The sequence below is a fragment of the Coffea arabica genome, chromosome 9e (genome assembly GCF_036785885.1).
Source record: "Coffea arabica cultivar ET-39 chromosome 9e, Coffea Arabica ET-39 HiFi, whole genome shotgun sequence".
Lineage (NCBI taxonomy): Eukaryota > Viridiplantae > Streptophyta > Magnoliopsida > Gentianales > Rubiaceae > Coffea > Coffea arabica.
In genome coordinates this window covers 37,877,503-37,893,258 of record NC_092327.1, presented here as the reverse complement: position 1 = coordinate 37,893,258, position 15,756 = coordinate 37,877,503, and the positions used below count along the sequence as shown (strand labels likewise).

Below are 15,756 nucleotides of genomic sequence, written 5' to 3'. Positions count from 1 at the left end.
ATACATTTATACTCTTACCTGCAATGAATTACATTACAGAGTATATAATAGGAAGGGTTCACAAGTATATCAAATATTTATTTTAATAATACACAACTCATATCCGATAAATAAATAAATTTATTATTTTGAAATTAATTACTTTTAGAAATACTAAAATTCTCATCATAATGACAAAATACTGAAATTTTAGAAAATTATGGAAAGAGGATTAAGACAATGAATAAGGAGTAGGAGATTGCGAAGTGAAATAAAAAAAAATGCCTTATGTATTTATGGGGAGAAAACTAAAATGTCTGTTGTCAATAATGTCCGTTGTAAAATGGCCAGAAAATGATCATTGTAAATGGTTAGAAAATATTCGTTGTAAAAAAAAAAATTAAACGTTGTTGAGTAGATCATTTTTCTTATTGTCATCACAGCCGGGTCCTACTTTTAGACTGATGATGCGTAGAATATATATATATATATATATATATATATATATTTAACACAAATGGTGTCCGGATCAATCCGTAAAGAGCTCGACTAATCCCTTTGCACCTGTGTACCCCGCCCCCTAAGAGCATACAGGCGATATGTGAAGTTAGATTCGAACCTGTGCCACCATGAGGAATATCCCATGGATTCACCGGCTGAGCTGACCCGAGGGGCTTATATATATATATATATATATATATTCGAGTTGAGAAATTTAAGAACTTGCATGTCACCAAAAAATAATTGTACCCAATAAAAGAGATACTCAATACCGGCCGCATTCATCGTTTCCGCTATGTTCACCTGTGCTTTTCTTGTGCCGGTGCAAAAGAATTGGATATGTTTTTCACTTTTGTGGCACACGAATAATACTTGGGTCAATAATCTTTCTTCTGCTCCGGTACTTCTTTCGAGTTTAAGCAATCTAACGGAATTTGCTTCCTCAATGAATCAAACCTTGAATCACAGAAAATGAACCCAAATCCCCCTCCAAACCCCTCCTTAAACCCTTCTCAACTGATCACCACCATCACCAACCTCCTCACCACCCAAAAAAGCCCCTTATCGCCGCCCAACTCCGCCCTCCTCCGCCCTTATCTCCCCCACCTAACCCCACCGATCCTCCACTCCATTTTCACTTCCCCCACCCTCCTCTCCTCCCACTCCACTTCCCTCCTCTCTTTCTTCAAGCTGGTGCAATCCCACAAGCCCTGCCTCACCCTCCCCCTCCCTTCCCTAATCTCCCTCCTCAATTCCCTCTTCCGCCGCAACAAATTTGCCGATGCCAAGGCCCTCCTCCTTTCCTTCATTTCCTCCGATCACCCCCGCCACAACCTCCACCACCACCTCCTCCACCCCTCCAAATCCCTCCCTCCGCCCAATAATGCCCTTTTGGACACTTCCATTGGCGCCTACTGCCAATGCGGCCACACCCACCTCGCCGCCATGGTTTTCAAGAAGATGAAGCGCCTCCGCCTTCGCCCGAATCTACTCACTCTCAATACCCTCTTGAATTCGCTGGTAAAGTACCCTTCCACCCACTCAGTCCATTTTTGTAAAGAGTTATTGAATGATGCTCTTAAGCTCGGCGTTAAGACAAATACAAATACTTTTAATATCTTGATAAGCGGATATTGTTTGGAATATAAGTTCAGAGATGCTACTAATTTGTTGAATGAAATGAAGGAGTTTGGTTGTGAACCAGATAGTGTGAGTTATAATACGATATTGGATGCCTTAGGTAAGAAGGGTAGGTTGCAAGAGGTTCGTGATTTATTGCTCGATATGAAGAACAGAGGGTTGGTTCCGAATAGGAATACATATAATATCTTGGTTAACGGGTACTGTAAAATGGGGTGGTTGAAGGATGCTGCTAAGATCACTGAGTTGATGACCCAAAATAGTTTGTTGCCTGACATTTGGACTTACAATATGTTGATTAACGGGTTGTGCAATGAGGGAAGGATTAATGAGGCCTTTAAGCTTCGTGACGATATGGAGGGGTTGAAATTGTATCCCGATGTGGTTACTTATAATACTTTGATTAACGGGTGCTTCGAAAATGGAAAGAGTTCTGAGGCTTTTCAGTTGCTTGAGGAGATGAAAGGAAGAGGAGTGAAACTAAATGAGGTTACTCATAATATCGTGGTTAAGTGGTATAGTAATGCAGGGAAGATGCGTGAAGCTAGTGATGTTTTACGTAGGATGGAAGAGGATGGGTTTTCTCCAGATTGTCTAACCTACAACACTTTGATAAGCGGATACTGCAAAGCTGGGAACTTGGCTGAAGCTTTTAGAATGATGAACGAAATGGGTGGTAAAGGTTTGAAAATGGATACTGTGACTCTGAATACTGCTCTTCACTCTCTTTGTCAACAAAGGATGCTTAATGAGGCACGTGACTTACTTAAGAGTGCAGTAAAGCGAGGTTATATTGTCGATGAAGTTAGTTATGGCACTCTAATTGTCGGTTACTTTAAAGATGAAAATGTGGACACAGCTCTCAAGCTCTGGAGTGAGATGAAAGAAAAAGGTATTTTTCCCAGCATTATCACATACAACTCTGTGATAGCAGGGCTTTGCAAGACTGGAAAAACTGAACAAGCAATGGGGAAACTCAATGAGCTTTTGGAGAATGGGTTGGTCCCTGATGAAATTACCTACAACACAATTATTCAAGGCTACTGCTGGGAGGGAAATATTGAGAAAGCATTTCTCTTTCACAATAAAATGGTTGAGAAATCATTCAAACCTGGCATCTATACATGCAATATTCTTCTTCGTGGGCTTTGCAGGGAAAGGATGCTTTCAAAAGCTATCAAGCTATTTAAAACATGGATATCGAAGGGGAAAGTTCTTGATGCAGTAACTTACAACACATTGATAACGGCCTTATGTAAAGAAGGGAGGCTTGATGAGGCATTGGGCCTTGTTGCTGAAATGCAAGAAAAGAAGCTAGAGCCTGACAGTTACACATATAATGCCATTGTTGGTGCATTTGCTGATGTGGGAAGAATAAATGAAGCGAAGGAGCTCCTGCCAAAAATGGCTGAAATGGGAATATCATTTGACCTACCTGCAGCAATAAACAAAGAGCAAGATGCCGCTGGTGAATCATCAGATCAGTTTGATCAAAGTTCTATTGCTACTGCAGAGCAGATAACTGAGCTATGTACTAAAGGGAGATTCAAAGATGCCATGCACATATATGGAGAAATGACTAAGAAGGGTATTGCTGTTCACAGATCTGCATATATTGCCCTAATGAATGGGCTTGTCAAGAGGAGGAAAAGTACACTGAAGTCTGTTTGATTTTTGTTTTGGTGTTGCGTGGCTCATCTCCTTTGCAAACTGGAAAAATATAGTTGGCCATACCAAGTAAGGTTGTTTCTTCCTTCTTTCTTTTTTACTATTAACATTTTCCTTACATTGTGAAGCTTGATATGTTGGTATGTCTATTCTGGTTCATACTGAATGTGTGACTTCATTAATAGAGCTAAGCATGATGACACGTTCAAGCAAGCATTACTTGTGTCAAATCTGTATTGAATCCCAACACTCCCATAGAAACTCTTGAAATGTTGTTTGACTATTTCTAATCATGTCTTTCAGCTAGGATGCTTGTGAAGGACTTGTCTATTATGTGTCTCACTATGTGTTATGCATATCTAAAACATGAACATGAGGTATAGTCTTGCATTTCGAGGCATAATTGGTAATTAAGGTCAGGCGAAAGGATAAATACCGTACGATCTATATTTTGTAGGTATTAGTGATGTTAGGGGTTGTAAGAAAAGCGACATTTGGTGATTCCATAAATCCAATTAGCCTTTACCTACATCACAAGATCCACATGTGAGGCCGTCAACACAATTCTGTGTAAGAGTTGTTATACTGCTATTAGGTTGGCAGGTTGATGTGCTTCTTGGATGCGTGCATAACTATCTACTAGTTGACGATGCTTAAGATTCAGGTGAAGTAAAAATTTGTTGTTTAGTGTCCGCCATTATTGTCCCTTAGATATGTGCATCTCTGATGCTGCATAACTTGAGATACTGACCTTTAGACGTTTAGTTTAAAAGTTCTGTCATATGAAGCATGTGCTGCAGTTCCTCTTTTCAATTTTGGCAAGTCCATATGATGACCGTCGTACATCAATGTCTTTCTGTTCATAAACACAGGAGAAACATACCATCTATTCATGAATTGTACTATTTCTTTAATCTGGAGCACGTGCTGCAATACATCTTTAATCTGAGCAATTTCATGTGATGATGGTCATATACATTAATGTTTTTCTTTTCACAGACACAGAAAAGCATGCTATCTGTTTATGAATTGAACAGTTGCTTTGAGAGTTATTTTTAGTAATCAAAAGGAAGCATTGTATTTTTCTTTGTAGTTATAAGTTGGAAAGTCTTACACTTTTGACACAGAATAGCAGTTCTAAGTTATTGGAGGTGGCTGTCTGTGTTGCTGCTACATGAGCAAGAGGTTGACTGTGGACCTTCTTTCTTCAAGTTCGAGTGTCAGGATGAGCATCTGAAAACTGGTTGGGTTTCATTTTCAACTGCTTCAGGTTGGTTTTATGGTGGCAATCACATTAGCATTCAGATCTTGTGGTGTTTGATGTGGTAATGCCACTCTGAAGGTGGAATTCCCTTCCCTTTTATGTTAGTGTCTGCTGAGGTGGCAGTTGTCAGTAGCAGTGGAGCAGGTTTATCTAGAGCTGTTATGGAGTATATCCAGTTTAGAAAGCATTCTCAAGATTGAGAGAAAACCTTTCCAGGATCTACACAGTAGAATTTACAGGTGCAACTTTGGTCTTACCATGGAGGCTGTTTTGAGATAAACAGGATTCATGGGCTTTTCCCTGTTGGTCCCTTTTGCTGCTGATATGATATTGGAGCGAGTGGGTACCCTCTATTTGATTATCAAATATCGTAGGAAAGTTGGAGCTCTAATTGATGCTGTAATTGCAATGCTATTTTCACAGATGATAAGGTAGAAGACAAAGGTTCAGCATACTTGGTGCTCTATGTGAAACAGGTGGATGGGCTGGTGAGAACACAGATCATCTGCTGCCTTATCGGGTCTTGTCTGGTACCTAAAAGCATATAAGATTTTAGGATGGCTTGTGATTGCTGAGTGCTATCAGGAGCTGGATTAGTTTCTATTGTCTGATGCCTAGCTAAGAGCATAAAATTTTGACGTGGTGGTGAGAGAAGACAGAGTTTCCAAAACAGAAAGGCATGGCAGCCTTGCCACTCAAGCTATTTTCTGGACACTTTGTTGGAAAAGAAATTGGAGAGCTATAGTTTTGGCAGTTGTAATATGTAGAGCTATGGTATGACCCCTGATTTGTTCTGTCCATTACCTTGGAGATCCCTTATTCCATGGATGGTTAGATTATTCTTTTGCACTGCTTTTTGGCAGTTAATTGTATACTTTGTATAGGCATTACTCCTGTACCAAAACAATATTATCTCGACTACATCTTATCTCTTGTGTTGTCAGAAGTATAGGTGCCCTCATAGAGGTTGCAGAAATTCTTGGCATACCATTGATTCTATGCAGCGACAGGAAAATTCGAAGACTAGCTTAAACTCACTTGTCTCTAAGTCAATCAATTATTAGCTCCTTTATTCTTCTTCTAAACCATATTAAACTTTTTTTTTAATCTTTTCTTCTATGTTAATGCACTTTTTAAGTAAAACGCTATTTTATAATTAATTGATGCACAACTGGGCTCAAGACTCTGCTCTTTTACATTTAGCCTTGAATTGATGATGCATATGGTGATCTGAAATGTTTTTCTAGTTCCAGCTATGTATAATCTTGGTGACCCACATATTGCAGGGAAAGCTAGAACAGCTTGTACACAAGAACACATGCCCTTTTTGGCCATCATTTTTCGAAAAACTGCACTACTCATTAAAGCTCAGGAGCAGGGCTGGGAAAGCATTGAAGCGCAATCAGACTGTAAAGTGGCAAAATGAGGACAATATAAATGATTGGCATGGCATGGTTGTGGAGGACATCAGCAGCAAGCTGCTCAAACAAATTAAGCTTTGGAAAATGTTACTTCTCTTTTGTTAAAAGAAAAGGAAACTATATATATGTTAGTCACAAATTGGCGAAGTTTGTATGCCATAAACTTAATAAGTGAGATTATGTGGAAGGATTCCTTCCCTCTTTGGTCTATCTAGATTAGCCAAATTTTATTTGCTTACATCATCATTACAATTTCCAATACACCTTTTTATCTTTCCAAGTACCTTTTTATCTAATATACATCACATCACAAAAAGTGCTACAGTAAAAATATCCCAAATAACTTACAATCCAAACAAACCCATACTATATTTTCTTTAGGAGAAAATTCACTTTTCATCCTTAAATTTTGTGACAAAGACGCATTTTGTCCCCAAACTTTTCGTCAGAACACATTGAGTACATGAATTAATGATTTTTTGCCACATTTAGTCAAAAAACAGGAATTTACTCAATTTGAACGGTGAAGACCACGTGGCCGTTAACAAATGTCCAAATATCAATTTATAACCAACAAAAGTCAGCTTTTTATGGACATTACACAATTCCTTGAACAAGTTGTCCATTTTGGTATTATTTTAAGTTCTTACCTAATGGGCATTACCTATTCAAAATACTAGTTTTTTGTGGACATTTTACTCTCAAACATTCAATTTATAATAAATATATAAATATTTTTAAGTAAAATTCAAAAAGTGTTACAGTAAGTTCTTATGAAAAAAAACTAGTAGGTTATCTATTTAATATAAATTAAATATTTTTTAAAAAAGAAATATCCCATAAAGTACCAACTCTTTATGGCTTTTCTCCATTACATGAACCAAGTACTAGGTTTTATGGGCATTTTATTCTGAATCATTTAATTTATGTTAAATACATAAATATTTGCAAATAAAATTCAAAAGCCGTTACACAAATATTTTTACGAAAGGAAAACTAGCATGTTTTGTATTTAATATAAATGAAGTATTTGAAAGTAAAAAAAATTGTCCATAACATACCAATTCTTTACGAGTTTCTTTCATTATATGAATAAAGTACTAGCTATGAGCATTTTATTTTGAATCATTTAATTTATATTAAATACATAAATGTTTATAAGTGAAATTCAAAAAGTGTTACACTAATATTATTACGAAAGGGAAACTAGTAGGTTTTGTATTTAACATAAATTAAATACGTGAAAGTAAAAAAAAGAAATTACCTACTTTTTACTAGCTCTTTACGGGTTTCTTCTATTATATGAATAAAGTACTAGCTATTTATAGGTATTTTACTTTGAATCATATAATTTATGTTAAATACATAAATGTTTGTAAGTAAAATTTAAAAAGTGATCTACTAATATTTTTACAAAAGGAAAACTAGTAGGTTTTATATTTAACATAAATTAAATACGTGAAAGTTTTAAAAAAAAAAAAGAAATTGCCCATAATATATCAGCTCTTTATGGGTTTCCTCTATTACACGAACAAAGCAATAGTTATTTATGAGTATTTTACTCTGAATCATTTAATTTATATTAAATATACTGGATTGGAAAAGCTTTGTTGAATCACTCCATTAACTCTGCTAATCTCAAGCAGCTTTTCACTTTATTAACTCGGTGGGAAAGGGGAAAACTTGGAGAAGAAAAGCAGTGGATTAGAGAGAGAGTCAAGTGTGAACTCGTGTCTGACTTGTATTCGTTATAAATTGATATTTGGACATTTGTTAACGGCCACGTGGTCTTCACCATCCAAATTGAGTGAATTCCCGTTTTTTGACTAAATGTGGCAAAAAATCATTAATTCATGTACTCAATGTGTTCTAACGAAAAGTTTGGAAACCAAATGTGCCTTCGTCATAAAGTTTGAGGATGAAAAGTGGATTTTTTCCTTTTCTTTAAGCTGAAATACGAGCTATGTTATCGTTTGCCCAGAAAAAAAAAAAAAAAAAAAAAAAAGTGGACTCTAGTAAATGGTATATCAACAACTGAAATTTGACCAAAGAGGAAAATGGAATCCCAAATGTGAAACTGAGAAGCTGAAAGTACCCTCAAAGTATACTGTAGCAGCGGCTAATACATTTTTGTTTGACGAATGAATTTCAATGTTGAGCACATCGGATCAATATCTCATTGTTTTGACCCTTTCCACAAAATGTAAGTCGTACACATGCAAGGCTTTTTTCCTCAAATTATAAGCTCCTTACCAGTCCACGCAGCTAAAAGAGTCTCGGTATGACATATAAATCTCCGGATTAGGGGTCATAAAATCGTCGGTGCAGGTAATGATGGGGATGGATTCAATTTGAAAATTGGGCAAATAAGATTGATTTGAGGACACAATTTTCAGAGACTGCCAAAATTTGTTCTTTTTTTCATATATATATATATATATATATATATATATATATATTTATTATTGTTTTAGTATCTACATTTGTTATATGTCTTAGTATCTACATCAGTTGTGTTATTATCTACAGTGTACCAAACAATTGAAATTGGTGATTGTTGAGACGCTCGAACCCAAATCTTGCATGCAATTGGCAGATTTCTTGGTCATGATCTTGAATTCTTGAGGTTTTTAACATTGTTTAATACTAGAAGAAAAGGAAACAAAAAATAGGCATACTTTTCTTGTAGAAATAAGTGGTTTTAATGGTTAAATTTCGTTGTCAAAGACTTGAGATTTTCAAGTCCACCAGTGAAAGTGAGATGAAAAGGGCCTTTCCAATTTAATTTGTTGCAATGAAATGAGACAGATACTACAGTGATATACTTGACTCACATGCATGCTAACGTGAATATGTGATTTATTAAGTTGAAAACAGATGGAATCTGGAAGAAGGCAACAGAACACAGTTTACATATCGCATAGATTTCGGCTTTGACTTTGGTCATTCAAGTGCCTTTTTCTTCAAATTAATGGACAATAAAAGAAATACATACATACTACCATAATCAACTTTAGAAAATTATTTGCTTTGAACAGTGAAATCTTCTACTTGTGGTGGAAGAAGCTGAGATAAACCACTGATGATGTGCTTATTATATCTATACTTGTGAAGAAATTGCTATGATATATTCAAGTGCTATTGATGGGTCAAGAAATAGAAACAAGAAGTTGATGATATATATATATATATATATATATATATATATATTTTCACACACTTGCAAATTAAGATAATCTACTCTAGTCTCTATCTCAACTTTGTCAGCGAGAAGAAAATATTAAATGCAACAGACACATTATTTTCTTATTTCAATGTGACTGAAAACCTTTTTATTTTCAGACATCTTTGTAGCAAAGGGCTTTTTTAGTAGATGAATAACAGTTCTGGATGAATGATAATTATGTAGAATTTGAATATAAAATCCAACTTTTGTACTTGTGCTATATGAATCTAATACTGATACTGTATATACTGTCAGTACATGTAAGATTTACTCTTTTATCTTACACCTAATAATTTCTGCTAAGGCGCGCTACGCCACCACAGAAAAAGCTGTGCAAGATGGACAAAAAAAAAAAAGAGGTAGTAATATAAATCGACTTGGAAGCTCTTTGATGCAGATCAAAACAGCAATGGGGTGACTGGAATGACCGTTTTGCAAGACAAGTGGAAAAGTTTAAGGAGTAAGTTGATGGAAATTAATATTTAAGGACACTGGTTTGAGACTAGTAAAATCTTCGTTTGCCTGTCTAATTACGCTACTATATACAATGACATACATGATATGAAATATGAACACATTCGTTTTTCCAATTCCCTGTGCCTTTCTCAAGCGTTGACTTAAAAAATTAATTACTACACACCAGAGATGTATACTTTGATGGAAATTTAGCAGAGTCTTGAATTTCACCTTTAGTCTTCCCTCATGCCTCTCTGCCTCTGGAATAAGTCTGCATGAGTCAACGTAAGATGTTGAGTACAGCAAAATCCCATTTGATATTGGAGTATGTATTGGCTGTAAATTCAAACCGGAGCTGGGCTGAATAGATCTCAACACTGACTTTTACTAGTATTAATATTCCTATACCTGACGAGTGGAAAATTAAACCTCAATTTCCTGGTTATACGAGTCTGAAAACAAGCTGGAAGGTCCTCTATTAACCATGTCCTTCTGATTGAGATGGCTTTTTGAATCTTGACCATCCACTTGTAGTTGGAATTCATTTTTTTTTTCTTCTTCCAAAACAGCAACTTATATTTATAAAGATATTCATTACATCATGAGTTTGTACTGAGAAAATGCCTAGACAGACACATTTTTACATTATTAATTAAGAACGTGGAGTTTTAATGTAGAAAAAAAATGCATAATCTTTGGAATCCTATGTTAACATAGTTTAGGATAATATATAATCTTTGGAATGACTTCCAAATTGACTTTTTTTTTTTTTGGGTTTGCCTCGATTAGCTTCCAGGTAAACTATACAGCTGTAAGAAAAAGACATGGCTAAGAAATTGTTTGCATATGGTCGCCCCTCCGTAGTCCTTGTTGATAAATTTTGTCTGCATTTCTGCCAGTATCATTTGACTACAGACTATATATGGATCACCAAAACCAACTCCATAAACTCCAAAGCAACGACTCAAACCAACATAATAATACTTCAGAGCTTTGGATTTAGTTCCAAACATAAAACCTTCCATTGCAAAATATGGAACACTGCCGCCAGCAGAATACTCCACCATCTCCTGATCAAAATGCAACACCACCTACCCAGTATCCTTGCGCAGCATGCAAATCTCTCCGCCGTAGATGTTCCGACAAATGTGTCTTGGCCCCTTATTTTCCTTCCTCGGAACCATTGAGGTTCAACATCGTCCACAAAGTTTATGGAGCTAGCAACATCATCAGAAGGTTGCAGGTATAATGCATGCAGCATGGACAAAGCCTCTTTTTTGTTTTTTTTTTTTTTTGCCCTTTTCTTCCTAAATTATGTGGGAATTGGGATGAGACAAATGATGGGCTTAAAGCCCTTAAACCCTATACAACTTAAGTTTGAAGGGGCTGAAATTTTCTGATTTGCAGTGTTTTGACTACTTCACACACTGAATTTAGACCACACACAAAGTGAAGAAGTTACCAATAGATCGTCAAGTCTGCAAGAAGGACGTGTTGATGATATGAAGCCTGAGATATACAAAGGAAAGGAAGATGATATGATATTCTAATTTGGCATGAAATGAATTGATAAAGAAGGAAAATGTGGGCAGCCAATTTTATTCCCTAACTTTGATACTATATGATGTCTCTTTAATCATCTTCGACTAAACTTTGTTGTCTGATTTACGCACAGCTCCATGCTTGCCACCTTTTTCTTGGATGCATGTACTACTGCAACTTTTGCGCATGTTACACATTTTTGCATGCATTATTTAAACTTAAATTGGTCACGTCCATTACCCTACAATTCAATGTGAGTGATCGGAACTAAGTTGCAAACCTGTATCATTGTGAAATTGAAAATTTCGGCCAACGATTGAACAAATCATCATCAATTTTGAATTTTCAGGAACTTCCGGAGCATCAAAGATCAGATGCTATGAAGAGCATGGTTTACGAAGCTGCTGCAAGAATCAGGGATCCAGTTTACGGTTGCGCTGGTACAGTGACCCTCCTTCAGCAGCAAATTCTGGGGCTTCAAGAAGAGTTGGCGAAAGCGCAGGCCGAGATCCTTAATATGCAATGCCAGATTGCCAATTTAGTCTCGTTAATTTGGATGGAAATGTTTCCGTCGCAAGAGCAAGAAACCATTAGTGTCTCGGGGCTGCAGCAAGATATTATCCATATGCCGGAAAAACAGCCATTGGATGACAGTGACACAACTAATGGTTCTTTAGAACCACTTTGTACACATGAGAAAGCTATGGGCATATGACTGGTGACCATATATATATATATATAGGGCTAAAACTGATCAAAAGTTTGCAACGCCATTCTAATAAATTTAGAGTGCATTTAAGCGTTGATGTTTGAATGGCATTGGAAACTTTAATAAATATATGTATGCCCATTGAGTGATCAGTGGTTCTTTGATTGTTAGAGAATACTGAATAGTATTTTTCTCTTAGTTGATGGCAGTAATACAAGGTTTATGACAGAGTAATTTTCTCATTATTGCATGGACGGAACTTGCTACATTATTTTGTTACTGTATTTGCATCTAATAATAAGCACCAAAAATTACTAGCCTGAACCAGGGGGACTTCATCAATATCAGCAATTATGCAACTGTTCAAGCTGTATTTGTGGGTACTAAAGTTTCAACCTAGATTAAGAATATCACTATTTCTCATTTGGTTATGATTAATGGAACTCATGTTGGGGTCTCATCTTTCATTTTACCTAATAATGCAACCAAGGTAAAAAAAAAAAAAAAAAAAAAATGCTCATCATTTCAACGAGTGTCACCAACTCAGCAATTGGCATACCCACCCACCCCCCCCCCTCCAAAAAAAAAAAAGGTTCTAACAAAATCACATAACAAAGTCCTTCAAATGGACTTCCCATGAATTTTTAAAAAATATTCCCTCGACACAATTTCTGATTACGTTTTTACCTCATATTTATAACATCGAAAAAAAAAAAGTGCTACTCTGTTAATTTTCAAGAAACTTTCAAAAAATTGCAAGCCAAATGGGCGCTGTGTATTCAGTTTGGACCTAGATCCATTAAATCGACCCAAATGGCCTGTGGTTTGCTGACCTTTCTTGATTTAACATACTCTGGACTCCTTCGGCTGTTAGCTAGGCTTGGGAATTAAAGTACACTCGTTGTACAAGAAGCCCAAAAATTGGATCTATAATCAATGGGCTCTGTCATAGTCTTATCCCTTTTGAAGTTTCAAAAGATTAATACAGAAAATTGGCAAAGTCCAGTGGCCCAGGTGCATTAATTGAACTAGTGTAATTTTTTAAATTTCAATTCATATCAACCTTTATGCCGAGTGACTTTTATTTTCTCAAAAAAAAAAAAAAAAATTTTTTTTGCTTTGAGCTCTTAGGCGGCCTAGCACATGGATCAACAAGATACTAATTTCATGCACGCAACTTTCACACCCAAAAAAATAAATAAACAAATACACCCGCCTGCATCGTAAAGCAAGCACTATGTTTCCAGAAGAAATTGGAAATTGAGGCACTTATAGTTGACTTAAATCTGAAATTGTATTCCACCTTAGGGCGATTGACGTGTTTCTGAATTTCTTTGTTGAGTTCCTTGAAATCAATAACACCATAAATTGTTATGGTGTTGTATATATCTCTATGATTTTCACACCATAATGTGTGTGTAAACGCGTATTTCATGAATAGAAAAAGCAAAATAAATCTGGTTTCATAACTTCAGTTATGCTTTTAGCCAGACGTGTTATTCCAATAATCATCCTGAATTTCATTATTATTATTATTATGAAAGTTTTTTCATGATCAATAGTATTATATTTAGCAAATCTTAATATGGAGAATAGGGAAAAGAAAAAAAAATCTGTTCTTTTAATTCTGAGTGGGTTCTGCGTGTTTGCTTGTGTGAAAGTTGACATGCAGGTGACAAAAATACTATGAAAAATCTCCAACTAAGTCAGACCAATCTTCCAAAGGCCAAGAAAATAAGGGACGAAATCCAATTTGGGTTGGAAAACAAAAATGCCAATGGCAAAGGTCTCTTTTGATGGTCACTGTCTTTTGGGACTTTATGTCAGGGACCTAGGCGAATTATACCGTTTCATTCATTGAAGTCTGCGTTTTAGGAATAAGTCATTGGGCCCAAAACGGTGCCGTGGAACTAATGCTGGTAGTTAGTTAGGTTAGTTCCTTTTGTTATTCACGTGTATTAATTTTCTACTGATTAGGCAGGTTATAAATAGTAAGCTTGTAATAGAATCAAGCTTAAGAAAAGATATAACAAATTTGTTCTCTCTCTCCTGTTGACGTCTACTCGCTCCTCTCCCTCGCACTCTGTTTTTCCCAATTCTCCCTTCCCTCTCTCTATCCGTCTCAGCAATCTCCCAATTTCTAACCTAGGGCCCTGACATCTGGTATCAGAGCAGTCGATCCTTGGCTGCGAGGACACTGGAAATGGCGGAGAGCACCAGATTTCGCACATTGGAAGATCAGCTCAAGAAGCAGGAAGCTCGCCTGCAGGAAATGGTGGATTCGGTGGCCGGCGTGCAAGTTGCGTGCCAGCACCAGTTTCAGGAGGAATTAGAGCAGAGGAGTTCACGGCTGGAAGCGCTCGTAGGAAGCTTGAATCAGAGGTTTGACTCCATTGAGCTGAAGTTCAACAACCTACTGACCGCAATGCTGAAGGAGAAAGGGTGCGCAGAGCTGGAAACGAGGATCTCCAAGCCGCTATTACCAACTCCACCTCCGCACATGAAGCTGGGAAATTCGAATGGTGCTCAATTCGCACCACCAGAGAGCCGAAGTAAGCAATTCACCCCTATCTTGCAAAAATTGGAAATGCCTATGTTTGCTGCGGGTAATCCTATGGAATGGCTTAGGAAATGCCAGAAATATTTTGTGAACTACCAGATTCCTGATAACCAAAAAGTAGAGATGGTAGAAATGTTTCTCGAGGGGAAGGCCGACAACTGGTTTCAAGGAGTGAAACTTGAAAGGCCTCAACTCTCCTAGACAGAGTTTAGTGATTTGTTGTGTGAAAGATTTTCTGGTAAAGGCTCTCGTGATGTGATAGAAGAATTCAATAAACTTCAACAAAAGGGGGCAGTAGAGGAATATGAGGAGAAATTTGAGGAGCTTAAAACTCTCATGTTACTTAGAAATCCGAAACTAGATGAGCTTTATTTTGTCTCCAGTTTTGTCAGTGGGTTGAAGGAGGAAATTAGGCCAATGGTGAAGATGTTTAAGCCACAAACACTAGCAAAGGCCTTCGAAGTAGCTGAATTACAAGAGTGCTCCTTAGAAGTGCAAGCAAAGCACTAGCGAAATGCTGGAAAAATGATGTTAGAATCCAGATTTGGGCTGTCTAAGAATATATCTAGTGGACAGAGGTCTTCCAGCTCCTACCGTATTCCAGCCATTACTCCCAACAATAACAAGCAGGAAAACGTGGCCAGGGAGTTTAATAAGGTCTCGGCTGAAGAAATCCAATATAGGCGCAAACACGGTCTATGCTATAGGTGTGGTGAAAAATTTGGCGCGGGGCACCGATGTAGGACAGGGAACTTGAATTGCTTGGATCTTCAGGAAGGGGAAGAAACAGATTTTGAAGACGCTGAAGGGGAACAAGATGAAAACACTGGGAGAGTTGGTGAACTAGCAGAGATTTCTCTAAACGCTTTGAATGATGCCATGAGCGGAAAGTCTATCATACTGCGAGGTAACATGGGAGAACTACCAATAAAAATCTTGGTGGACACTGGGGCTTCGAATAGCTTCATTCATTTTGGACTTGCTAAATCTTTGTACCTACCTCACCGCGAGGTGACTCCTTTCACAGTCACATTGGCGGATGGTACTAATGTTACTAGTGGCGCAGTTGTCCAGGGGTCCAGTGGCGGATACAGGACTATCAGTTTCAATTTGACCTGAAGGTAATGGAATTAGGGACTTGGGACATTATCTTAGGGGTAGATTGGATGTACCAGTTCAGTCCCATTACATTTGATTTCCACAGCCTCAGCATTTCCCTCAACAGTAGTGGGAGTTTGTTACACTTACAGGGGCTTATCAACCAGCCTGTGATGGAACTGGTAAGAGGCA

The 15,756-nt window shown here is 37.1% G+C and overlaps 2 protein-coding genes across 15 annotated transcripts; both read left to right on the top strand.

Annotated features, from left to right (window-relative positions):
- The first annotated feature begins 689 nt into the window (after positions 1-689).
- Positions 690-6,256, top strand: LOC113709300 (uncharacterized). Of its 14 annotated transcripts, none has more exons than XM_072066017.1 (3): positions 690-3,362; positions 4,416-5,326; positions 5,839-6,256. In XM_072066017.1, exon 1 carries the CDS (start codon positions 952-954, stop codon positions 3,289-3,291), a length of 2,340 nt encoding a protein of 779 aa, XP_071922118.1. In that variant the 5' UTR covers positions 690-951; the 3' UTR covers positions 3,292-3,362; positions 4,416-5,326; positions 5,839-6,256. The 14 variants fall into 14 exon arrangements, with proteins under 14 accessions (XP_071922118.1, XP_071922123.1, XP_071922121.1 ...); XM_072066022.1 differs by lacking the exon at positions 5,839-6,256 and having other exon boundaries at positions 690-3,357; positions 4,416-4,791; positions 4,976-5,589; XM_072066020.1 differs by lacking the exon at positions 5,839-6,256 and having other exon boundaries at positions 4,416-4,558; positions 4,658-5,589.
- A 4,432-nt stretch (positions 6,257-10,688) lies between these two features.
- On the top strand, positions 10,689-11,912 carry LOC113710670 (LOB domain-containing protein 1-like). Its single transcript, XM_027233793.2, has 2 exons — positions 10,689-10,898; positions 11,547-11,912. The coding sequence occupies exons 1-2, from the start codon at positions 10,689-10,691 to the stop codon at positions 11,910-11,912; spliced, it is 576 nt and encodes a 191-aa protein (XP_027089594.2).
- The last annotated feature ends 3,844 nt before the right edge of the window (positions 11,913-15,756 follow it).